Genomic DNA, 26,482 nt, shown 5'->3' with positions numbered 1-26,482 from the left:
GACCACGGTCCTGAATAAGTGTGTATTGGGTTAAATAGAGGGTACTACAGGAAAGTATCAAGTGGTTTGTTGTATTATTAAATTATGTTCTAACAGTTGCTACTTCAAGCTTTTGCTTTTAAGTAAGAGCTACAGTGCTTTGCAGTCAGCATCAACCTCTACTACACCTGAAATCAGCAATATCCACGCTCTTTCCTGAGAGAAAGAAAATGCTCTGAAAGTAGCTTTCGTATTCACTGGGGGTGTTCAGTCTCGTGGACCAGACTTCAAAAATCAATTGCTGAAATGAGTCCAAATCCTGTCTCAAATGTGCTCGTGATGCCTTGAATTCAAGAAAGTAAATAGCTTTAGAGGGTAAAGCAAAAGTAGTAAGTGGGCTTTGAAATGGAACACAAATTGTCTCTGATGGTCCAATGCAAGATATAGGGGGGATTTTCCACAGCAAAATGAAGTACATTTTAGAATCTGGTAGGTCCTAGAATGGGAAATGTAAAAGCACACTCTCACTGATGCCTGCCTGTTACGTGCTCAATGGTTTATTGGACTTTGAATCCCTATTGCCTAACTCTAGCTATGTACTGGATTTCCAATAGCTCGTGGTTTCATCTTCAGTATTTCAGGGTTATGGCCTTTATTTTATTGCAGTGATATGGTCTGTGGCACGTATTATGCCACTTGAACAAAAATAATGCTTCTAGTTAGTAAATTTGTCACCTTGTCTTATATTCATATAATGCCTGTTGTTCTGGGACCAAATTAAATTTAAAACCAAGGGCAGGCTTAAGTTGATGCAAACATATGCACACAGGTACTGTACTAATTAAAAAATATACTGAATGGGCAGGCTCACACGTGCCTAGGAAGATCAGGACATAAGCAAACTAAAAGTCACCGCCTCTGTAGTTTATTTGGTCATGAATTTATTTAAGTTAAATGGTTTAACTTACTCTTCTGCGGAAGATATTTAAACTAAAACACTTTATTTTCTATTGAAACAGACAGGGAACATTCACATTTTTTACCAGCATTTCTTTTAGCTGCATCAAGACTAAAGCGAGTGCCCTCCTCACCCTTCAGACGGGTCCGTGCTACTGTTTTGGAGCTGTGGGATGGACCAAGCTGTAGCAGGCTGGTCTGGATTAAAAATAACTAGTTGGGAGGGAATCTCCTTGAGCCAGCGCCACTGTTAAAAGAACTGCTCAGCAAATTACACCCTCGCAGCAACTCCTGGCTGAGGGTATAAGTTTTCAAACCACACAGCAGGCTTGCAGACTAGACATGTGAGAAAAGTCTATTGCCCTTTTCTTTTTTTTTCTTTTTTTTTTTTGTTTTAAGTGGCTCACATTTGGAGGGATTTCAGAGATTTTCTTTTTAGGACGCATTGATCGATCTACCTGTCTGATCTATTTATCAGCGTTTCTGCCCGTGGGGAGAAACGCTGTCTGGTTTTGGCGCTGAGCAAAGACTTGGGACTGTAAGAGTTTCCAGCAGCTTCACGTGTTGATGAACTCCCGGCACTCCCTGCAGCCTTTTTAGTGTTCAGCAGCCTAGACGTTCTGCGCCTTTTGAGGGGCTCTGCAGGTCAGGTTTTTCCAAGTCTGGCTTTGCCAAGGCACTTGTAAAGCAAGGACATCTGTGCTATGCTAGACATTCCCTTCTGCTTTTATGCCGTGCATCACTGGCCGGTGAGCGTTTAACAGGACTTGAGATTTAATGAAAAGAGCAAATCCTAATATGTACAGACTCGGCAGCCGAAGCCTGCCGTGGGACTGCTGCTTTTCTTTCTCGTCCGACTTCAAGGTGTGCGTGGGAGGTGAAGAAGGGTAATGTATGGAGGAAGGAGTAGGACAAGGACAACCAGCCATTTGAGTGCCCTAAGCCGTGTGACGCCCATCTACAAGAAGGGCTGGAAGGATGATCCGGGAAACTATAGGCCTGTCAGTCTGACCTCGGTACCGGGAAAGATCATGGAGAGGATCATCTTGAGTGAGCTCTCATGGCAAGTGCGGGGCAGCCGAGGGATCAGGGCCAGCCAGCATGGGTTTATGAAAGGGAGGTCCTGCTTAACCAACTTGATCTCTTTCTGTGACCGTGTGACCCGCCTTCTCGATGCGGGGAAGGCTGTGGACATTGTCTGCCTGGACTTTGGTAAGGCCTTTGACACCATCCCCCACAGTGTTCTCCTGGAGAAGCTGGCAAATCACGGTATAGACAAGCTGTCAAGGAAAAGCAGCTGGAGTCCGTCAATTTTCCTCTTACGTTCTCCATTCCTGTTGTTGCTTGGACCCTCTGCAAAACCATTGATAAGAGGTCCCACAAGATGCTCACTGAAGAGGCAAAGCCAGCTGAAGGCCTCCTTGCCATTAGGTCCCACCCCGGGCTGTGTGCCTTCAGCACGGTGACCTTGTGGGCTGTGCTGCTGACCAGGTCACTCAAATGCTTCAAACCAAAAAGCCCTTTTCCCTCCTTTTCCCTGCCCCAGTACCTGCCGCTTTCTTTTCCCCAATGGTATTTTTAACTGATCATCTCGGTGTCCATAGGTGGACTTATTCAAACGATTATATTAGCATTACACAGTGGGGGTGGTAGGAGAGGAGGAATGAGCAGCCAGAAGTTTCAGGGAAGGGCAGAAACTTCTTTCATGTCCCACTTTTAGAAGGCAATATATTTTGTAAAGATACCTTTAAGGTATATTTTCACTATGGAGTTATCTTACCCACCTTTGAGTTACTGCTGTTGAGCCAGCCTTGCTTGAATGAGGCTCTGACTCTCATACAGGTGACAGAACTCTTGTGGCTTGGTGCTGCTAAGAGATGCTCCAGGTCCCTGCCCTCTTCTCCCATTCCTTGTGTGCTAACCCTTGCTCTCCAGCCCAGTCCCGCTGCCTTCCTGGAGCTGGTTCTGGTGTCTGGATGCCTCACGAAGCCATCCCAGCTTGTTAACTTGGTTGCAAAGTACCCACTTCTGTTTTGCAGAGTTAAGTTTTCTGCTCAGTTTGGGACTTGAAGAAGCGAGAGAGGAAGTGGGCGTGAGTGGATGCAGAAAAAGCCCTATTATTTTGACAACATCCCGTTGGCCTAGGAGCATCACGGAGCAATAACCTGAGAGCAGTCGTGTAGTGAAACAGCGTGAGAAGGGCCGTTTCTGCTCTGGTACTGTAGCCTGGAGACTGGCACTAAGACTCTGAGGGGGGTCGGGGGGGATGTGAGGTACCTGTGGGGTGGCTTCTGCTGCTCTGCGAGGAGCCCTTCCGTGTTCTCTCCCAGCTGCCTGTGGGTTAACGCAGCTGGGGACAGCCCTGCATCAGTGAGCCCAGGCTGAGTGGCGCCTCTGTTCACAGTGTGGTGCAGCTGCGCTAGAAATCGGTGAATTTTGTTAATTCAAGCTTTATTCTCTTATTTTCCCCAAAGGGGCAGGCAGTGTTCATTAGAAGTGCCGTCGTGCTCAGTGTAAGGATGCTCTGAGGTTTTCTTTGCTGTGGAACTCGTGTTAGGGGCACCTCTTCAGTTATAATTTGAGTGTGTAATTAAGTTTTAGTGCACAGCCTCTGGAAAGCAAGACTCCAGCTTTTTATGTAGCTTTTACCAAGGAAGAGGCCTATGCTTTATTTATAGTTGGCTTTATTAATTGGGCTACTTATTATTTTAGTGAAGCCGATGACTATAAAAGTACAATGACCGAAGTAAGAGAATGTAAATCCCTGGGTTTCTAATTACCTCTGCTTCGTTTTGTTGGTGATGAAAAGGAGTAGTAATATAAAAGTTGACAAGAACTAAGAGTGTTTCCTAGTTAATTTTTCATATGTTATAATCCTGAATATTGAAGAAGACTGGAATGCATTAGAGAATAGCCTTTCCAGTTTCTTGCTGTCAATATAGTTTAAAAAATAAAAAATGGGAGATTTTTGTTTTTGTTTGTTTTGGGTATGTTTTCAGAAGTGGTTTTAATACTGTGTGTGGTTACCATAATTTGGGCCAGATCTCCTGCAGTGCCTGCTGTTTAGAGCGGATGAACTGTCGACATGGTGGGACAAAGCCGTAGGGGCAGATATCAGGGTGCAGGGGCCCTAGTGAAGCTGAGGGTGCACCTTGTCCATATGAATATATTTATATCAGCAGTGGCGCAACGTGTCTTAGAAACTGTCCACACGCATCTCAATCCTGTTGATTGAGAGGGCTCATCTTTGTTTTTTTCCTCCAGGCTCATTCTTGCTTTCAGAGCCTGCTACGAGTCTCCTATTAACTGAAAGGAAAAAAAATAGAAAAAAAAGAAAAGAAGCTGTTCTTATGTTTATTTTTATAGTTTGGGTGACCTATAAATTATAGCAGAGACTGCAAGACAAGTTAGGTCATGAAGAACAAGTAAATGCTGATTCTATTTTATAATTACTCACGATGTCCCATCATTTCTCAGACTCTGTGCATCTGTATCACCAAAGAGGGGTGTGGGCCTTCACGCACAGTTATTTTCCTGTTTAGAGACTTTTCAGAAAGAGATTTCCACAGCACTTCTAATGCTAATTTTCTGTCTGGAGCCCAGTTTGTGCCTCGTTAAGGGGAGTGGAATACACAGTCTGTGTGGTTGGATGTACAGACAGTGTAGAAGGGGTATGTAAGGAGGCACTGCTTCTGCTCTGTTGCCTGGTGCAACGTCCTAAAATGAGGCAGAAGGAGAGCAATGCTAGAAGGTCCTAGTTACCATAATGACTGATGAAAAATGTGTTCAGGAACCAAACTGGAGGGGCCGGTTCTTTTTTAACATCTTTATCGATGATCTGGACGAGGGGATCGAGTGCACCCTCAGTCAGTTCACAGAGGACACCAAGTTGGGTGGGAGTGTCGATCTGCTGGAGGGTAGAAAGGCTTTGCAGAGGGATCTGGCCAGGCTGGATGGATGGGCCGAGGCCAATGGGATGAGGTTCAACAAGGGCAAGTGCCGGGTCCTGCCCTTGGGTCACAGCAACCCTCTGCAGCGCTCCAGGCTTGGGGCAGAGTGGCTGGAGCTGGCTGGCAGAAAAGGACCTGGGGGTGTTGGTGGACTGTGGGCTGAACAGGAGCCAGCAGTGTGCCCAGGTGGCCAAGAAGGCCACCAGCATCCTGGCCTGTGTCAGGAACAGCGTGGTGAGTAGGAGTCGGGAGGTGATGGTCCCCCTGTACTGGGCACTGGTGAGGCCCCACCTTGAGGGCTGTGTCCAGTTTTGGGCCCCTTCCCACAAAAAAGCCATTGAGGGGCTGGAGCGGGTCCAGAGAAGGGCAACGGAGCTGGTGAGGGGTCTGGAGAAGAAGTCTTGTGAGGAGAGGCTGAGGGAGCTGGGGGTGTTCAGCCTGGAGACAAGGAGGCTGAGGGGAGACCTTCTCGCTCTCTCCAACTCCCTGAAAGGAGGGTGTAGCCAGGGGGGGTCGGTCTCTTCTCCCAAGTCCCAGGCCATGGGACAAGAGGAAATGGCCTCAAGTTGCACCAGGGGAGGTTCAGATTGGATATTAGGAGAAATGTTTCCACGGAAAGGGTTATTGCCCATTGGACTGGGCTGCCCAGGGCAGTGGTTGAGGCCCCATCCCTGGAGGTATTTCAAAGCCGGGTTGACATAGTGCTTAGAGACATGGTTTAGTGGTGGCTTTTATCAGAGTTCGGTTGATGGTTGGACTAGATGATCTGAAAGGTCCCTTCCAACCTGGACAGTTCTGTGATTCTATGATTCTATGAAACGATCATGTCTCCTTACAACCTCATCTGAGATAATAGTTTGCTCATTCAGAACTGTATTCCATATTCTAGCCCAGAATTAGTATTTCAGAAAATCATGGCTGTATAGATAAATAGTCTTTCTGTGTAGCAGAAGACTGGTAAAGATGTGGTGCTTTTTTTCCTTGATGTATCAGCAGAGTCGTGTGACTGGGACAGACTCTCAGCCTTCCTTAAAAGGGAAAAAAAACCCCTCATAGTCCCTTATAAAGTAAGAAAAGGAAAACGTGAGTTACAAGCCATAAATATTGAAAGACCAAAGAGTTAATAAAAGGAATCTAAATTTATTTTTGTCATTACCAGTAATCATAATAATCTCATGACTGGGAGGAAAAAGGAGGAAGGCATATTCAGAATTTTCAGTATTCTTTTTATTGGCATCGGTATGGTCTCTGTCACTTGTCGTTTGGCTAAAATAATGTGCAGCTTTTGCCAAAAAAACTTGAGACTACGCTAAGCCTAGCCGTCTTGACAGTAACCAGGGTTGTTTCTGCTGCCCTTGAGAAGCTTGTTCTTCAGAGCTCGGCTTCATCGAGGTGGCTGTGCTGAGCACGGGAGCGTGCTGGTCCATGATGCTCGGACATGGCTGCAGGTTTTGGTTCTAATTTTAATGGAGCTGCAATTGCTCAGGGCACAGAATTGAGACAAAACCTTCCTTTAAATTGGGGTGGTTGTTAAATTTGGCCATCTTCTCTATTCATCCCTTAGGAAGGATTTTGCCCATCCTTCCTCATTCCTATTTATTAGGGATATTGCCATATTCCTAGTTAAGTGCAGCTAGATTTTGGTTTCTCACATCAGATTCATATAAGCTTTTAAATAAATGTGTATTTGTATGTTTTTAACTCAATTAAGAGGACTCATGCAGTTGGAGAGTTGGCTGCTGTGCAGCTGGAAGCCTCTGAGGCAGCAATTGTGCGTGTTTTAACGACAAATTGTATCGGTCAGTGAAATTCTACCTCTTGGCTTGTCTTACAGAGATAATACTGTATACCAGCCCAGTGGAAAACTGAAGACAGATTGGTTTGGAGTTACTCTGACTTTAACACACTTTTTGGGACAGTTGCTCACATACCTGCTAATGGGTTTTTTCCATCCGAGCCTGATGAGTATTTCAGTAGTGCTGTCAAAACGCTTAAGCAGCCCTTGCTCACAGCCACTTTTCAAATCACAGAATCTTCATGGTTGGAAAGGACCTCTGAGATCACTGAGTCCAACCACACACACACGAAAGACCCCCACAATCTCGGGCACTAGAGCATGCCCTGAAGTGCCACATCCACACGTTTCTTAAATACCTCCAGGGATGGCGACTCCACCACCTCCCTGGGCAGGCTGTTCCAGTGCCTGACCACCCTCTCAATAAAGTCATTCTTCCTAATATCTAATCTAAACCTCCCCTGCCCCAACTTCAGACCATTTTGAACCATTCAGAACCACTTGTTCCTGTCCTGCTTCATTTGCAGAGTTATGCCAGCAGTGTTCGTAGCAGGCTGGAGTGGAAAACTGATGTAGGGTATTAAAAGTAGCCTTTATTGTCACTTTTAAGGAGATATTCCTTAACCCAGATCAGTTCCCTGATTTAGGTCGCAGTTTTGCCCCAGAAAACAGTTGTGCAAGCACATCTTATTGGGTAAATGGAAAGTTAATTTACAGAAGGTATGAACAGTGCTAAGGAGGTCTTTGCCACTAAATAAAGTAGTCCTTTTCCACCCGTCCTAGCTACTGGCTATGTAGTATGTGCTCCCTCTTTTGCTCAGCTCCAGTGCTCATCTGACCCCTCAGTGATCCAATTCAATTTGCTAATCTGGCAGAAAATAAGGCAGTTGATGGAGGGAGGAAAATAACTTGTATTTTTGACAGCACTGGGCTGTTAGACAGGCTCAGCCATTCCTGTGAAGCTTCAGCTGGAAGCACAGATTACTTCATCTGACACTGCTGCCAAAATCAATTATTGTCCAACAGGGGCTTTACACAGTCTTCATTTCTTAGTGCTTCCCTAATGTCGGGAGAAGGTGGCTGTTGTCTATAAGGCAAAAATCCAAAAGAATCTATAAAGTGAGGTTATCTGGTTATACCACGGTGGGGATGGTAATGGCAGGAGAATGAGAAAGGTCTGCAGCCCAGTCTTGCAGTGCGGTTCCCATAAAAGAAGAAAGTGGGATAGGTTTCCTTTGTGGGTCGTTTTGGGGTTCATTTTTCTCCTGCTTGCTCGCTTTTGGGTTTGTTTCTCCATCAGTCTTCAGGCTTGGATTCCACCCTCCCTCTCAACACACATAGGAGCACAGTTTCTTGTAGATCCTTCTGATGGGTGCCATATACATAGTGCACACTCTAGGTTTTACATAAAAATCTCATCTGAAGATTGAACCATCAGAGATCCCAGCTTTAGAGAGGAGAGAGTTGCTGCTCTTCCCACTCCCCTCATCCTAAAGGGTTTTTCTCCAGGGTTGTTTTATCTTACTTTGCCTGTGCTTAAGAATATTAGCATTTGAATGACCCCTGCTAAGTGGTGATACCAACACCTTGTTGACACAGGGAAGAGGAGAGGAGACAGTTTTACTGGGTTTTATCTGGTAACCGCTTCTGTCAAATGTGAGAAAAAGAGTAATTCCAGCAGCGGATGTATATTTCTAAATGTTCTTCAGAGCACCAAGCTGGACAAAACTAACATTTTTTTAATTTTTATTTTTTTTTTTTTAGCTCCAGACAGAACTGTAGTGTTTGAGGAAGTAGCAAAAATACAGAGAAGAGCTTAAAATCTCTGCTTTTGCAACTTCCAGGATGTTTTTGTCTCTCGGTCTGGGGTGGCTCTGGGATGTTGTGGTGGCCGTGAGGAGTGGGAGTGCTGCTGCGAATAGTCATTTGGCAGATTTCATCCAAATAATTTATTTCAGCCTCCTGGCCAGGCTTGGTTTATATGCGATAGCCACAATCAGTACTCCCGTGGATTTGTCTTGTCATACTTCCAAACACTGCCTGTTGTTCAGAATGTGGGCTATCCTTGTGTTTGCCTGAAAAGCAGTAGCCAAATCCGGATTTAACATGGTTAGCAGGTCTTTCATCCATCACCCCCTCAGTTTTTTTTGTAGAGGAGGAAGTTTTTTGTGAACATCTTCCACCTTTGCTAATAACGGCCCTCTCCTGGGCCATACTACATGAAAAGCTTTTATCCTGGGTGGTATTTTTATCCTACTCCGCACGTCTTTAGACCGTGCAGGCTCAGAAATGTTGGTTGCAGTGATGTGGTGTGATTGCTTTAGCTCTTGGCATCGCTAACTCCAGTGGGTCCACTCTGGTTTACGCAATGGGACGAGTTAGCACTTCTGCCCAGTGGCGACAAGCCCTTGGGGTGCATGGTGTGTTACCCCAGCTGGAGTTTAAATTTGGGTTATCGCGGAATCACGGAATTGTCAGAGTTGGAAGGGACCTCTAGAGACCATCTAGTCCAACTCCCCTGCTAAAGCAGGGTTGCCAGAGCACATCACTCAAGACTGCATCCAGGCGGGTCTGGAAGATCTCCAGAGAAGGGGACTCTACACCCTCCCTGGGCAGCCTCTTCCAGGGCTCTGCCACCCTCACCGGAAAGAAGTTTCTCCTCAGATTTGAATGGAATTTCCCATGTTCCAGCTTGTGCCCGTTGCCCCTCGTCCTCTCACTGGGAACCCCTGGAAAGAGTCCAGCTCCATCCTCCTTCAACCCACCCTACAGATACTTGGAAGCATTAATAAGGTCTCCCCTCAGCCTTCTCTTCTCCAGGCTAAAGAGTCACAGCTCTCTCAGCCTTTCCTCATCAGAGAGATGCTCCAATCCCTCCATCATCTTTGTTGCCCTACGCTGGACTCTCTCCAGTAGTTCCCTGTCTCTCTTGAACTGGGGAGCCCAGAACTGGACGCAGTATTCCAGTTGTGGCCTCCCCAGTGCAGAGCAGAGGGGGAGAATGACCTCCCTCCACCTACTGGCCACACTCTTCCCTACGCAGCCCAGGATCCCATTGGCCCTCTTGGCCACAAGGGCACATCTACCAGAACCCCCAGATGCTTCTCCTCAGAAGTGCTCAGTGGTGCAGGTCCACCCCTAACCTATATTGGTGCCTGGGGTTCTTCCTCCCCAGGTGCAGGACCCTACATTTGCCCTTGTTGAACCTTATGAGGTTCTTCTCTGCCCAGCTCTCCAGCCTGTCCAGGTCGTGCTGGATGGTGGCACAGCCCTCTGGAGTGTCAGCCAGCGCTCCCAGTTTGGTGTCATCGGTGAACTCGCTGAGGTTACACTTATATTTGGTCCTTGTACAGCAGTTTTTGTGCATGAACAGATAGGAATTGATCCGATTGGATCCTTGCTGAGCTGGTCTCCACTGGAAGCTGCTCGTGGCATAACCTGCAGTATTTGAGCAAGTATGAAGTCTGTAGAGCTTGGGGAGGTCCAAAGGGAACTGCTGCGCCTTGGGATTCAGCTGGAAACGTATCACAAAGTTCCTTTGAGGCCAAACAGGGAATGTATTGTGGTAGCGAAATGTCTAAACCAGTAACTTGTTGGTGTTTATTTTGCATTATGTTGGCATTTGTTTTGAGACTTCTTCCTGTGTCAAAATGGCTGGCTGTTTTTGTCTTTCACCATTATAAATCTGAACCTTTCACAAACGCTATTTAATTTACCCTCATAACGTTTGTGTTTTGGCCACAGTTTTGTTCAAGTGCAATTGAGGGATGGTTTCTTAAAAAAAAAAAAAAAAAAAGGTATTGAGCTAATTACAGCGTCTAGATCAGTAAGGCTTTTGGCAATTTTGACCATGCCTGTGGTAGCTCACCCAGGAAGCGTTTTATGGAACTGTCTGGTTGCCACCACAGAGTCAGCCCTCTGGAAGAACTAACAGTTATGTATATATAGAAAGAGGAAAGCTGCTGGAGGTGGCAGACTGTACTTGTTCCTTGCCAGGCTGACTTGCTGGAAGAGTGTAGCTTGGCTGCAACCTCAGCGGTGACTTCAGCATGGTCTGTGGGTGAATATGAGAGGAACTCCTGCTCACGCCGGGTCCTTTCTCTATTAGGTTTTTGGTTCGATGATGGGAAGAAAAGAGCATACGCTCCTTTAGATAACATCTTCCACCTGTTCAGTGGTAAAAGTCTATCTGTGATCACCCTGTACCATGTTGCTGCAACATTTGATGCCCTAGATTGATTGCTGCTCTTATCACACTTTCCAAAGCAACAGAGATTAGTAGAAATTGTTTGACCTAATACGATGGTTATCTTTCCTCTCAAGTCAAAATCTTTGTATTGCTTCACCAGAAAAGTCCTATGTGATTCTGTTATTTCTCCATATTCTTCTAAATTTATATTTTCTTTTACACGGCACGTCTTCTGACCTTAAGTTAACTGATTGCCAGTTAACTCGGGATGGATATGAGCTCTGTAAATGCCGAGAGAGATGCTGTCTAAATGTTTTGTTCTAGGACTCAGATGTTTGTGCTTTAATCCCTGGGCTCAGTCACGGAGAAAATGCACCTGATTATAGCCTGTTGTGAAAAATCTCTGGCAAAACTTGAGTCTGCCTTTTGAAGTGCTGGCACTTTGCAAACACCACACTTCTTTCTCTTTGATCTCAGACAGACACAGTACCCATTTCAAGTTTACTTGCTGCTTAGCCAAAGCCAGCACCTGGATGGAAAGCAGCTGTTGATGGTTTAGGTTGATGGTTGGACTAGATGATCTTAAAGGTTCCTTCCAACCTAGACAATTCTGTGTTTTAAAAACTGGGCTCAGAAGGGTGCTATGGATCCACGCGCGTCAGGGAGATGACAAAACCCATTTGTGGTGGTGGTTGTTCTTGTTTGGGTTCAGCAGAGCCTGCTGCAGCGAGGAAGCACTCGGTTTGCAGAAGCACAGGAATGACCTTCTGCTGAAGTTGGGATCTCCTGTTGTGGGAAACGCTTTGAACTTTTCTGCTCCTAAAAGCATGTTGAGGGTGGTTTTTTTTTTTCCCCTTTGTAAGGCTGTCTGATCATCAGGATGCTTTTTGTTTGCTCATTACTACTGACTGCACAGATAGCTCTTGTAGCATAAAAAAAACAAACCCAAAGTCATGAAATCCAAGAACAAAATCTCATCACTTTTCTAATTTAAGCTAGGCTGTAGCTCAGTCTGCGCTTGGATACGTGGTAAACTGTGCCGTCGTTATCTTCAGGCACGAGTTGCAGCTAACAGATAGTAATGAAGGGTTTCAAACCACTGTTCCTGTGATGAACTCTCTGTGTTTTCTCCCCTGATGGTTACACAAGCCAGCCCAAAAGCTGCCCTCCTTGAGACTGGTCCTTCTTGAAAAGAGTCCGTACATAGACTCGCGTGGTCTCTGTAGAAAGCACAACGTTACTTATGCATAAACAGAATGGAAAATGGAAGGTGGGAGGAGTTACTGCTGTACCAAAAGGAAAAAAAAAATAATAATAAATACAATCTAGCCAAGTTCTGGGAGAGAATTGAATCTGCAGTGGAGAGCTTGGGGTCCTCGAGCTGTTGCGGGCTGAACGGCATGGCAGCAAGGGCAAAGGGGAGAACCTGGGGAGAAAGGGACAGGGAAGAAGGAGGGGATCTCTCCGTTCTCCTTTTGAACTGCCCAGTGTGGAGCTGCAGCCAACCCTCTGGAATAAAACTGTGAAATAGATTTAGGAGGTGTAAGAAGGGGTTAAGCAGGAGATGGATATTTCTTCTTCTTCTTTTTTCTTTTTTTTTTTTTTTTGGTTTAAGTGTTGTTTTAAAAACAGAAGTTATTTTTCTTGGATGCCGTTTTTACCATTTGATGGTCTCTTTCTTCAGCTTGCTTAGTAGCAAAATCAGCAGTTCTCAAGCCAGCTATTAGCAGGAGGACGACTCGCAAATTGTGATTAGTGGGCTACAGCTTTCAATGCACTTATTATTTGCATCATCGCCTCCTCCCCCCGTTAATATTTGGCTTCCAGTTTCCTGAGTGTAGTAATATGATGCCAATAGCTTCTGCTTCACTGATGAGATGCAACAGTGTAGATCTTAGGGGGGAAAAATAGGAAATGTCTAAATAAAAAAAAATTCTTGGGGCATGCTAAACCTCTTGCTGCAACTGGGAACCAAGTGTTTTGGAAGCTGCTAGGAGAGCAAGAGCATCACGCCGAAGGTTGAGTTTGTAGCTTGGCCTCTTATAAACCGAATCGCTAAGTGACATTCTTAATCAGGTCACTGTCTTTCTCAAGTGGGTTGATTCAGCAGCTTGGGTAAAGGCCTGTCCATTGGTGTGTGAATTTTAAGAGCAAAGGAGCTATGGGTGAGCTTACATGTTCTTTTGGAATAAGATGGCCAGCCTGTGTTTATGGATTGTGGAGCTGGTGCAAGATGGTTTGGAGTTGTTGAGTAAATGCAACTAGGTGGTTAAAAACCCAGGGTAAATTCTTTGCCTCCCTTTGAGGTCAACGGAAAACTTGTCCCTGACTTCAGAAGGTCAGGATTTTGGTCTGTTTTGGTTCTAGCTACACAGCAGCTTTCAACCGTGCTGACAGCTCTGACATCAGCATTAGTGATGGAGGCTGGGAGTAAATAAAAGAGGTTTTCAGGTAATGGACTACACCTTGTAGCGATGAGACAGAAAATGCTTAATGTGTAACACTCCCCCCCCCTTTATTTTTTTTGTACCAAGGACTTCTTTTACACAAATACTTAATTCATTTAGGATGCCTAGACATGCTTTAATGGTCAAGAGTAACAGGTTTTAGAGAAATCCGATATATTTCCCTTATCAACTGTCTTTTCTCTTCTGCTTTTTTCCTAACAGAAGTTAAAACAAGTGTTCTGAACAAATATTTGAAATTAATTTTTGAATGTTCTTTAGCAATTACTGAACTGTTTCTATTCACAGTGAATTATTAGTAATTTACTGCCTCCTGTTGTGTGTCTGCCTTCAATTTTATGATTCGAGTGTGTGTGTGTATGCGTTTGTGTGTGTGTATGCATAGGTAAATAGAATACAGATGTTTTAAAGTGTGTCTCCTCACGTCCAAGTTTTAATTTTGCAGACGATATCAGAAATTGCAGAAGATAATGAAGCCCTGGTAAGAACCTGATTAGATCATCACCTTGCACACTTCCTCTTCTTTTGCATGACTGAGTTCAGGCCCTTGCGCTAATCTTTATGTGTAAATACAGCTGTGCCTATTCATTCAGATAGTCTTCAACATTCTCTGTTTTCTGCTCTTTGATGCCTGTTAAAATTTTCTGATGGAGCCTTTCTTGCTTTGCTTGTGGAATGGGTGCTTCGTTTCTGTGACTTCTGCAGGGGCTTCTACTATTTCCTAAGTAAGGCTTTTGCTTTTTTGTTTTTTAACTTGAGCAAACAAACCATTTCCCTGCCTTCCCCAATTCCCCTCTTAAATTTGTCTGCCTTGCGTGATTGATAGTAGGCAATTTTAATTGTTGGTGCTGGTGAGATTTAAAGTAAGAGCTTGAATTCCTATTATTTGCTAATCCCAGGTAATGCTAGGTAATTTTGCAGGTAATTGCATAAAGGAAAACTGTAATATAAAAAGGGTCTTGTATCAGCAAGTTCAGAAGTGTGCTTATTGCCCTGATCATTGGGAAGAGGACCCTTCTGTGTGCTTCGAGCTAAGCACAGCCTTCATGGGCTTTGATAAATTGAGACCCCAACAGATATTCTGATACCTTGGTTGACTTGCAAGTTTGACATGTCAAGTATAGCTAAAACCCAAGGAAGCAAAAGAATAATTAATCAATTAACCATCCATCTGTCACTCTGAGAGTGGTTTCTCACGCAGGAAATGCAGCTCCCCACCTGAATCCGTGCTAAATCATACTTTCACAAATCTGCTGTAAACCAAGTTCTGAAACGTTTATTATTAAATCATTGCCTAATAAATAAATTAGACAGTAAGAATCAATTGGGCAGGAAACTTAAATCTTTCCTCTACTTTTGCTCTCTCAACCTAATACGAAGTAACTTTGTTTCATAATGGAAAAGTTTAGATTCTGAGGAAAATGATTAAAACGGCATGAGGCTTTCAGAATTCTTGACAGCATCACGCCTGCCGAGACGAGGTACCTCCTGTCTGTTTAGATGGCGGGTTTTGCCTCACGGCTGTAAAAAGAATTCTTTGTGGAAGAACGGTTACACTCCTTCAGCATCTCTCTACTTCCAAATTCTGTTATCCTGTAGGCTTCTCTACATTAAATTTTGCCGTTATCCTCAAGACAGTACTAAAATACTGATTTATAGTTGCATTGCACCCTGATTTTAGGACCTAATCATACTAATTAGGTTTTGTTTTTTTTTTTTACACAGTTTGGTTTTGTTTACTCATGGGAACAAGGCATTCCCCGCTTTAAGATGATTCTTATTGCTCAGTGTAGATACAGCGCATCAGTCGATACAGCAGGAAAGCAAGTGTATGTGACTAAAGCTTATTCTGACTTTGAAAGTTAAATCCTGCCAGTAGAAACTCCACTTTACATCGGGGCACACACTTTAATATTTTAATTTCCAGTACTTGGAATGATAACAATTAAAATAACACAAATTCTTGAGCGTGGGACTGTCATCAAAGAAGGTACCAGAGCCATTGGTCGGGACGTGAAACCAATAGTCCTGTCAGCTGGCCTGTTCGCACATTTTGAAGGTAAAGTGTGTACACTGGTGCTCCAGGAGTATAGTTATGGAACATCCTGACTATTTTTCATCCATGTATTAATTGGAAAAGGTCCAACAAAACAAGAACTATAAAAAACAAACACACCTCGGAGCTTGGTATAATGAACTAAACTAAACTAAAGTTTAAAACTTGCAGCCTCTGCCTGCTGTCTTCTTGACTAAAGAAGCTTAAACTAAATGTTAATTAAAAACAAAAAGAAAAAAGGTTACTTTTGATTAACAGGATGACGTATTTCATAAAGTGCCAGTATTTCATTTTCTCTCTGGTAGCTTGAACTTGCTAACCTGGCTTAATTAAACCCTGCTTTTCTCAGAGAGGCCTTGTTTAACTTCCTCCACTGAAGAAGTTCTTCTAAAACGTGGGGTTCTTTTTCTCCGTCTTTTCAGTTTTAGGAGTTCCCTTTTTTTTTTTTTGGATTTTATTGATGCCATGTTGGCTAGTGCTTGGATATATTAAAATATATAAATTCCTGTGAAACAGCTTTATTACTTGACCTTCGCATAGCAGTACTGAATTGTAGTCAAACCACACTGATTGATGGTTTTTTCCCGTGTAGTTAGTTATTCCTGATCTTTTTAAGAAAATCTGGTCCATTTAAGGAAATTACCATGAAATGAGCAAAACCAGGAGTTTAAAAGATGTGGAAGAAGAGAAAAGGTAATTCTAATCACATCTTCACGAAGAACCAGTGTGTAATAGTTCCTCTGGGCTAGTTTCCCATGCAAACAAATGCTTAATGCACCTCAAAGTGGATTTAGTCCATAGTACTCCATAATAAGAGTATCTACACCTGGATTTATTCAAGAATACTTGAATTGGCAGGTTGTTTTCTTTAATCAGGTTTAATTTTCAAGCTTAAAGAAGCCCTGATACCAAAAGCACAAAGCTATTCCAGGTTATTGCAATGCGAGTCGTTGAAAATCAGCAGGGCTGATCCCTTGTAAAGAACGCGGTGATACCCTACCACAAAGAAATATTTCGGTGGTGCTTGGCACGGTGGAGAAAATAAATAAAATAAAATTAATAAAATCCGTGCCAATTGCAGTGTAGCAGTTAAGTGCATTTTCTGTAATCATCTAGAAAAATAGGGGCAGCTACCCCACAGATTGTGTAGTCGTTTTCAGCTGTACTGAGTGAGTACCAAGGAGGTGTGAATTGCTCCTAGTTTGATTTGATAGAGGCTGAGCTTCATCCTTGGAAAGGTGACTTGAGGAAACAAGGCAGTGGAGGAGCCGGGAAGAGGAGCTATAGCAATAAAAAAAGGTACTTGTGCACACTGTGCTTGCAAAGCACCCTCAGCCATCCTTTTAGACTTGGTTAGGTTCTTGCCCCATGGCTTTTCCAGAGCTCTTGTCCTCTTTACATTTATTCATGGCCATTTATCCTTTACGACTCTTGACTTAAAAAGCAGTTCTTGCTCTTTGACCTCAATGATGTCAGGCCTTTCAGCTGCCCAGTATTAGGCGGTGAGGACAGTTGCTGAATGATAAGGGACTTGAAGTTAACTGCTTCCTTAACTCCTGCAACTCTTTTTGTTGCCTCCTACCCAGTTAAAGCTGTTTCTTTGCTGCCTTTCCTCTGCACAGCTGGAGATCAGCTTCGGTTCTGCTTTGCCCATGAAGAATGGCTTGCCTAAAGTTAGGTACTAAGTTTTGGCTTTTAGTCCCAGTGGGCTGGTGACTGTATCCTGGTTGTGACAGACAAGCAACAGTTTAATTTCCAGGTTCTCGTCTGCAACTTTTATCATATAAAACATGAGACAGTCCACCTAGCTTTATAAAAGCTTATAATGCTTTTTTTTTTTTTGTTACCTGGTGACAGCTGAGCCTAATTATCTCAATTTAAAGAATCATTTGGACAGCTGAATACTTTTCCCTCCTCAATAGCAATAGAATACTCATTTTGGTGTGTTTGTTAAACATGGATTGAGCTTTTGGTGGTTTGTTGTTATTATTTTTTTTCCAAAAACGTGTAGGGGTTTGGGTGCTCAAGTCCCACTAATTTATTTTGAAAAGAAATCCAAATTGCTTTAGGCTCCTTTCAAAATATCAGACACAGTTCTTTGTCTACATGTGGGGATTACTTAGCACGTGTGATAAAAAGAAGGGTTAGCAGGTAGGAATGATACTAGGAAGGCAGGTGAGAGACAGGTGTGGTGGCCAGGGTCACATCCACATTCCTGTCATCTTTATTTTTAGGAAAGAAAAGGTATTCTCAAAATGGGTAGAGTTTTTATGTCACAGTTTCTTAAGGTAACAATGCAGAAATTTCTTAGGAACGTAGATTAACCTGACCTGATAATTTCTCTAAAATTTGACCTGATACTTCTCTAAAACCTTAGAAGGTGAGGTGCAACTGCTGGCTTACCCTTCACTCAGGTTTGTCCGAGGGGTGGAGGCGCACAGGCTGCGGATCAGAGCATGGCCATCCATCCATCCCCGCCGGAACGGCTTGCACTGGGACAGCAGACAGTGTTCCAGCTAAAGACGGCTTTCCGCCGCTTAAGAGGCCTTTGCTGAGAGCTGCTGTGGATGAGGAGGTGCTTCATGACCACCTCGTTGAAGAATCAGAGGGCAGAGAACAGGGAAACCTCATCAGCTGTCCCCACCTGAGAGCCTGAGCCCTGAAGAGCGCTCAGGAGGGATTGTACAAGTAGTTTGCCTGACAGCGCACATCATTAAAATGCCAGTGTTAGCGAGATATGAAATTGCAATTACACAGTGCATCTTTCTGACCATTTTTCATCTCGCTGCGATGACACACAATAAAAAGCAGCTTCATGAGGAGTTGCCATCAAACTATGAAGTCATTTTGCCAGAGCAGCAAGGGCTTGGTTCTTAACAGAACTGCTGTACCTTTTGCGGTGGGTTAGTCTAAAAAGGTTTTATGAAGAAAGAAACCCCATCATTTCTCAGACTTTGTATGACATAACACTTACTCATTAAGATTTCAAGTTAAACAGCTCCTCCCGTGTATTTTCTCAGATTACCAAATTTATGAACAAGCTTTGATTCCCGTGAAATTTCTAGCACCTATTGTGTCTGCCGCTCTCATGAGTATGAGTGTGCCTGTGGTCGCGTGTCTTGAAATGAGTTGCTTGGAAGTCTGTTTCTACCTCTTTGCTTTTATTTAATCACGTAACGATGAATCAACACGAATCCCTTCCCCTTCTCCCTTCCCCTTCCATATACTTTAATCCTTATCTTGCTCTAGTTAGCCTGGAGATTGCTTTCATCTCTGGCTGTGCTGTGCCTAATGCTTATCCTTTGAGCCTGGCTTGTGACTTTTGCAGTGGCACTTAGCGTATACGTGTGCGTGCAGGTGCATTATGTATAGCTATGTATTTAAAAAAACCCCACATGCTGTGTGTGTGTGGTGTTGCATTAATATAGTTGGAGTCTTTAGTTCTGCTTGATTAGTCCCAGCGTTGCACCTCTTCGCTCGTTAATGATTTGAAGCAGTGTCCCAGGAGTGACACCTGGTGGGGGTGTCTCATCATTTTCAGTTAAAAAGTACTTTCACCTTCTGGATCCCAAACAACTGTATCATTTTCACATCTACTAAAACCAGGTTTATACACTAATACCGGTATTTTCAGCTTCATTGACCCGGTTTCCCCTCCAAAGCTGTGGAGGAGGCTGGATTAATTGGCGGGATTAATGAGGAGTTTTGGTGAGAAGAATAAATGAGACTGTTGAATTCAGATTAGTTAAATTCCTTTACGTTCCAGCCACTGCTGTTCTGAAGGTGAATATCCATATGCAGGTTTAATACATTTTAAGTATTCCCTTTAAACTATACCCATAAAATATACCCATGCTTTCGTGTACAGTTATTTCATAGAAGAGTATTTATGTGCTAAATGCAGGTTAAATGACTAAATTTTTAAATACTGTATGAGAGAAGTCTAGGGGAGATAAATTATCCGCTTAGTTTAATGCTGGGAGAGATATTTTTATACTTATATTTTTGCTTTTCAAGCTATGTGGCCTAATGGCCTATCTTTTTATAATTTTTTTTTTTCCTTTTTATTTGGATCTGGTTTAATCTAGCTTCTTAAAATACCAGAATCCATATATTTGTAGAAGTGTTCTGTCATGAAGATGCATGAGAATTTGGTACGAGTTTTAAGAAGGAAGTCTTTCCTAGTGCTGCTGTTTTATTTGTGGATTCATAAATAACCATTTTATGCAGAAGGAATGGATTGGGGAAGATGACAGGACCGGAGCTGATTAAATTTACTGCAGGGTCTTATTGTCGTCCTGTTGTGAAATCCTTAGTTATTTGGAATGCTAATGATGACATTTTAAATCTAATTTAATTCTTAAAAGATCTGCGTTATTAAAAAACCCAAGCAAATAAACCCAACCTTCCTCCCCCCAAAACAAAAGCAAAAACTTCCGGATGATTTATTTGCTGAACACAATATTCCTTGCACAATTACAATGGGTTTTTTTAAAGACGCTGTATTTTTCTTGTTTGGTCTTAGGTGTGGTTTTTTTCATTTTGTCATAAATAATCAAAGTCGCTGTGGAAGAAAGGTGTGGTTTTGGGTTTTTTTTTTTTTTTTTTGTTTTATTCATATAATGTCAAGAATGGCAAATTTCTTTTTAGTGGAGGGCGTCTGTGGAGTTTCAGTCAACAAGAGCCCCTTTCTTAAATTAAGGGGCCGTTAAAGGTTGCATCTCGCAATCAGAAATCCCTAAATGGCAGATTATATCAAATCCAGCAAACTGGCCGTTTGAGTCGCCGCACTGAAATGGATTTTCTGCCTTATTCCTCTGGACTGCTGGAAATGCCTTCCATCCGAGGGGGTGGTCACTTCTTTGTGTTGAGTCGTTGCAAGGTCTCGGGAGAGCAAATCCCAGAATAAGGATGACCCAATTACATTCCTTAAGCATGGCTATAGTATTCAGGTTTTTATATATGATATATATTCAGGTTTTTAATGTACCGAGCATTGTAGTTTCAATCTGACAGAGGTTTGGTTTTTTTTTTTTTTCCCAAAAATGTTATCTTTTTATTAGGTAAGCTGTTGCATTAAAACCAGTGGGGCTCTTCGTGCTGTTTAGAGCTTCTGCTTGTTAATGGCTTAGTGGCAGGGTACCTTGCAGGCGGTTTGGCACGGTCTTAATACACTGCTTCGCTTGGGGCTCTGTGCTCTTTCTACTTACATTGAGTAGTTCCCTCACTGAACGTCTTCGTTGACATCATTATGGCTGGCTGACCGTTGGGCGCCCTGACTATGTATCTAGAAATGAAGCTAATCTTTAAAAGCTGGGTTTTTAACCTGGAAAATTCCTTCGCAGCTAGGCAGGTTGGAGAATATTCTTTATGTTGAGTTTAAACCCATTTTGAATTTAGTGGAGTTACCTACAAAGTTGCATTGAATCTCAAATTTTACAGGTGTACAGTGCGGCGTAGTGGCCTGCAAACCCTGAACGACTCGAGCTACGTGCTTGGGTAAACCATGGGAACCTTGCAATTCGCTTGTCGTGGTTGCCCGTAGATAAACAAAGGGAGATGAAGCTTCAGGTTCCAAGAAAGAAATCAAGGCATTAATTATGGCAAAATTGCTGCTCAGTAGGAAAGCTCTTCTGGTGCATTTTTAAAATATATTTGCTTCCTTGTAAGAGAACGAACAAACAATCCACAAACTTTCTGCCAATCCGCTTAATGCAGAGGTACCAAAACGTGGCACTTCTGTATGACCTTCAATTAGGAGCAGTTCCACAAATTGCTGAGAGAAAAGCTCACTTCTTTTATTCTGTTAGGTCTAAAACTCTGGATTTATATGAGAAATTTAATTTGGACTATCTGATTTCCTTGAGCATTGTGTGTGGCGTTCTCCTGGGGATTGGTTCTTCTCTTACAAAGTTGCTTTCTTCCAGGTGTGACTGGTCTTGATGTCCATGCTAAATTGTTCTGGAGACTTATCTTGCACGGCCTCTCTTGCTCTTCTGCTACCTCTTAGTCTATAATTGGCTTCATTTTCCTGCCTTTCCGAAAACTTCCTGCTGCTTTATCCCCTCGGTCCTTGCCCTGCTGCATCACTGGTAAATGTTGTCATGACTCCTGTCTCTTGCAGCTTTGGAGATATGTTGTCCTTTACACTGACTGCATTTGTTGAGCTGATGGATCATGGGATTGTATCGTGGGATACATTCTCTGTGGCATTCATTAAAAAGGTAATTTTGTAATCAATGCTACCTGTTCTATATCAGTTTAAAATTTTGAGGTGAGTCGTGGTTGGGTTTTTTTGGGGTGTTTATTTATTGGGTTTTTTTCCTTCCTTCCCAGGTACGTTATTTAGGTCATTGGCCAAAAAGGTACATGAAAGCGGGATTAAAGTGCTATTTCAAACTATAAATATTTGTAGTTGCAGGATCTGGCCCAATTTCTATAGAAATCTATGGGAGTGGAACGGGATCGACGCTGCTTTAGGCTTATTACACAAGAAATCGCTTGCTCAACTCCAGTGTGACCTCCCTGTGCAGATACCACGCAGTCAAAGCAAAAAATTAGCATTTTGATTTAATGGAAATTAAAAATGAGTAATGCCACATATCTTGAAACAAAAAACAGCACTGAAATATTTCCTCTGGGTATATGGGAGGAAGAGAAATGAGTTAGTTTACAAACTGAAATTGAGCTGATATCTACTGAGATTATCAAGTTGAACTCTGGTCCTCCTGAATCTTGCAGTTGAGGTCTGTGGTTTTGAAACAGATCTTTACACAATTTGCAATTTTTTTTTTTCTTTTCTTACATGTAGGAAGTGCACAAAAAGCAGCAGAAACATGGGAGTACTCTTTAAATACAGAGATTTAACAGACTTGAGGCCCCATCTGGAGCACTGTGTCCGGTTCTGGGCTCCCCAGTTCAAGAAGGAGAGGGAACTGCTGGAGAGGGGACAGCAGAGGGCTACAAAGATAATGAGGGACCTAGAACATCTCTCTTAGGAGGAAAGGCTCTTATGAGAGACCTGGCCCTTTTTAGTCTGGAGAAGAGAAGGCTGAGGGGGGATCCGATCAACACCTATAAATACTTAAAGGGTGGGTGTCAGGAGGATGGGGCCAGTCTTTTTCCAGTGGTGCCCAGGGACAGGACTGGAGGTATCGGGCACAAACTGGAACATAAGAAGTTCCATCTAAACATGAGGAGGAACTTCTTTGCTGTGAGGGTGGCAGAGCCCTGGAAGAGGCTGCCCAGAGAGGTGGTGGAGTCTCCTTCTCTGGAGACATTCCAAACCCGCCTGGACACGTTCCTGTGTGACCTGCTCTGGGTGGACCTGCTTTGGCAGGGGGTTGGACTAGATGATCTCTAGAGGTCCCTTCCAACCCCATAGCATTCTGTGATTCTGTGCCTTCAGAAAACAGTTTTTGTTACTGATTTAACCCTTTTCAACTGTGGGGAAAAAACCCAACCAAACCACAGTTCTTTACAAGGAATTTTCAAAGCAGATTCAACTCAGAACTTAAGATACGGTGCATTTTTACAGGTTCAAAAGACAGGAAAGTTAACTTCACTAACGTGATATCAGAAGCAGTAATGGAAGAAATATAACCTGTGGCAAAGATCTCTTCATTTTAGTGGAGTGTGTCAGAGTAAAGACTTTAAATTAAAATTTGGCTAGAAAATTGCTACCACTGAAGTACAAATTTACTTTTGTTGCCAAAACTGCAAGAAGAGTCAATTATGAAAGAAGCATTAGATATTAATGCTCGGGTTTGGTCATTAAAAATGATAGGTGATATTTTTAAGAAAAATTAGTATAATTGATCTGGGGTTTGGGCTCTTTTCCAGAGAGTCTAGGTAGATTATGGTGATGATATCTTTTCATGGCAAAGGAAATAGTACAGCTGTTTTTTAACTGATTTCATGAGGTATGAGGTCAAGCCCAGAATGCCTTATTTGCTAGGGGAGCCTGCTAAGAAGTATATGAAGAAACTTGCTAAAACGAATTTAAATCAATCTACTCTGGGAGTGACTCAATTGTCTTTGTCTAACCCTATCAACATCCTTTTCCCTGTGGGTTGTATAGTACCTACAGAAGAAAGTATTGTTTGTACCCTTATTAATGGCTTGTCTCTTGTGTCTGGCACTTCCGTAGGTTTCCCTGGACAGTGACTCAAATTAAAAACCAAAACAAAAGACATAAACAAAAGCAGTCTCCCCAAGTAACTGTGAAAACCAAAACTGGCCAGTAAGTAACTGGCCTCACTAGTGAGGCCTCACCTCGAGTGCTGTGTTCAGTTCTGGGCCCCTCACTACAGGAAGGACATGGAGCTGCTGGAGCGTGTCCAGAGGAGAGCCACCAAGCTGGTGAGGGGTCTGGAGAACAAGTCATAGGAGGAGAGGCTGAGGGAACTGGGCATGTTTAGTTTGGAGAAGAGGAGGCTGAGGGGGGACCTCATTGCCCTCTACAACTCCCTGAAAGGAGGTTGTAGAGAGGTGGGTGTTGGCCTCTTCTCCCAAGGGAATAATGACAGGAGCAGAGGAAATGGTCTGAAGTTGTGGCAGGGGAGGTTTAGATTAGATATTAGGAAGAATGACTTTACTGAGAGGGTGGTCAGGCCCTGGAACAGCCTGCCCAGGGAGGTGGTGGAGTCACCATCCCTGGAGGTATTTAAGAAACGTGTGGATGTGGCACTTCAGGGCATGCTCTAGTGCCCGAGATTGTGGGGTTTTTTATGTGTGTGTGTGGTTGGACTCGGTGATCTCAGAGGTCCTTTCCAACCATGATGATTCTGTGAAGAACCAGAAGTGAAACTGGTGGACAAGAAAGGGACGAAGGAGAAGAGTAGGATAGTTAGAAGTGAAACAGGAGGACAAAGAATGACAAAAATAGAGGGAAGAGACAGAAGTGTGTCCTGACCTGCCGTGCGGTTGGGAGACAGAACAACAGAGTCCTGAACGGGGCTCTGTGGGCAAGGGACAAATCTAAAGGAGCATCTTTGGACCATGTCTCTCTGGCAGCAGTCTACAGCTCTGTTCTCACTTGCCTTTTGACAGGCCACTTGCTTTGAGGTTGCTGATGGGCTTGCTCAAGTGGTTGACAGGATGGATAAGGCAGCTGATATGTTTCTGCTGGCTGAGGGGGAACTTTGCACTCAAGTGCTTATGCCCTTTGAAGCTGTCTTTTGTGTTAAACGGAAGCCAAACTGGAATGGGGAGGAATTAATCCGAGCTTTTCTCTTGAATAGTTTTCTAACTTAAAATGTAGAAGCTGGAGGAGACCTCCAGGGGAACCTCTGACTGCTTCTAATGACTAACTGCTTGGTGTTGGATGCCAGTCTCCTTCTGTCCTGTCCTTTGGGTACAGAGAGACTGCTAATCCAACTGCTGTGAGTAAAAATTGACGCTTTTGAGGAGAGCTTTGTTCCTTATCGTAGGGGAAAATAACATTATTTGAAAGATCTTCCTGAGGATATCCAAGATCTTCTCAAGATCCTTTTCTTGCTCATGACAGTAAAATTTATTTCCAGCTTCCAGAGTTGTCTAAAGGATTTGAATCCAGTTCTTACAAAATGTCATGGTGATTGGATATCAAAATGCACTAGGCAAGTTTAGTGCTCCCATCTTTAGTTCCTACAAGAGGAGAAATAAATTTTGTAGTATTGCTTCAGATAAAGTCAAAAATATCTCTTAGAATTATTTATATAATTGCTGTTTCATAACTGTGTGATTTTTGGTCTTGAACTTTTGAATTCTCTCCTTTGCTTTAAGTGATGCTGAAACAGGAAGAGAACTCAGGTGATGTTGTTGAGCCTGTTATCTGTTCCTTATCTACCCTCACTTCACGTGTTTAGCTCCTGTCTCAGCAGAACACTGGGATAGGATGTGTAAAGGCATTCTCATTCCTTATTTCCCTTGAAATCTGTTGAAAGTTAAGCACCCAGCCGCTTTTTTTTGCTGTTTGGGTATGTATCTCCCCATAGGACTATGCAGATACTAAGGTTACAGGTATTTTGCTGAACAAGTAGTTTTATCCTGAATGAGACGCATCCATGTGACAGATTTTCATGTGAAAGTGCAGAGCAGTGAAGTTGCTTATTTCTGGAGGAGAGGTTGCATTTCTGTGAGCTTGCGTTATTTTTATCACCAGATTTTTTGATAAATGAGTGCAGGATTATTTTTGGATGTTGAAAGCCCTCCCTGCACGTGATGCTCAAGTAAGCAGAGAACAGCAAATAACACAATTTTTAACTCCTGTTGATTGATTCTTGTCTCTTTTTTTTTTTTTTTATTATTATTATTTTTTCACATCCAGAACTTCCAAGTATGGTAACAGAATTTCTTTTTAGTCTAATTTTGCTCCCTCTGGAACTGGCATGCCTTATTTATCAGGGTAGACAAGCCTATTATTTCTGGCCAGACTTCATGCTTCAGCAAGGTGGTTCTGAACGTAGCTTGACATGCAAGTCACCTAGCAGATGGCTTGCAGGTATGTTCAGTGTGGTACGTCCTAGCCTTTTAAACACACAAGCCAGCTTCATACCTTGGGTTTTCGTTTATGATTAGAAGATGTTTCGGTCCAGAACCAGAAGAATAAATATATTCAAGGCAGCCTGTCCTAGGCTGAGGTTTCAGTTATCTGTACTCTTAGGTTTCTGCAGACCCCTGGTATGAATGTGTCCTACTGAAGCATTTGCACTACCATGTGAAATATCATGGGAAGGATATTTGATGCAAGAATAATTCATGCATCTCAGGGCTTCTAAAGAGCACGGTGACCATAGTCTGACAAGTTGGGACGCAGCCTGGACATACTGTATTCCTGCTGCGCAGTTGATCCATGGATTCCTGATGACCGTGAGGCATTTGGAGTGCATTTGGCTTATTGTGTGAGCAGGGCAGAGTTGCTCTGTGCACACACACTGTCTGTATTGTGGGCCTTCTGGACACACTTCTGGGGGTGTTGGTCGACTGTGGGCTGAACAGGAGCCAGCAGTGTGCCCAGGTGGCCAAGAAGGCCAACGGCATCCTGGCCTGTGTCAGGAACAGCGTGGTGAGTAGGAGTCGGGAGGTGATGGTCCCCCTGTGCTGGGCACT

The 26,482-nt window shown here is 43.3% G+C and overlaps 1 protein-coding gene across 1 annotated transcript in view; it reads left to right on the top strand.

The window, feature by feature from the left end:
* Nucleotides 1–26,482, top strand: part of ELMO1 (engulfment and cell motility 1) — a 372,947-nt gene that overhangs the window by 104,745 nt on the left and 241,720 nt on the right. Inside the window, exons 8-9 of the mRNA XM_074150416.1 lie at nt 13,781–13,816; nt 21,516–21,615. Coding sequence (XP_074006517.1) covers nt 13,781–13,816; nt 21,516–21,615 — 136 coding nt within the window. The remainder of the gene's footprint in view (nt 1–13,780; nt 13,817–21,515; nt 21,616–26,482) is intronic.

Source organism: Numenius arquata, chromosome 7 (genome assembly GCF_964106895.1).
Source record: "Numenius arquata chromosome 7, bNumArq3.hap1.1, whole genome shotgun sequence".
NCBI lineage: Eukaryota > Metazoa > Chordata > Aves > Charadriiformes > Scolopacidae > Numenius > Numenius arquata.
The sequence above is the reverse complement of the archived record's forward strand: the minus strand, read 5'-3'. Positions and strand labels throughout refer to the sequence as shown.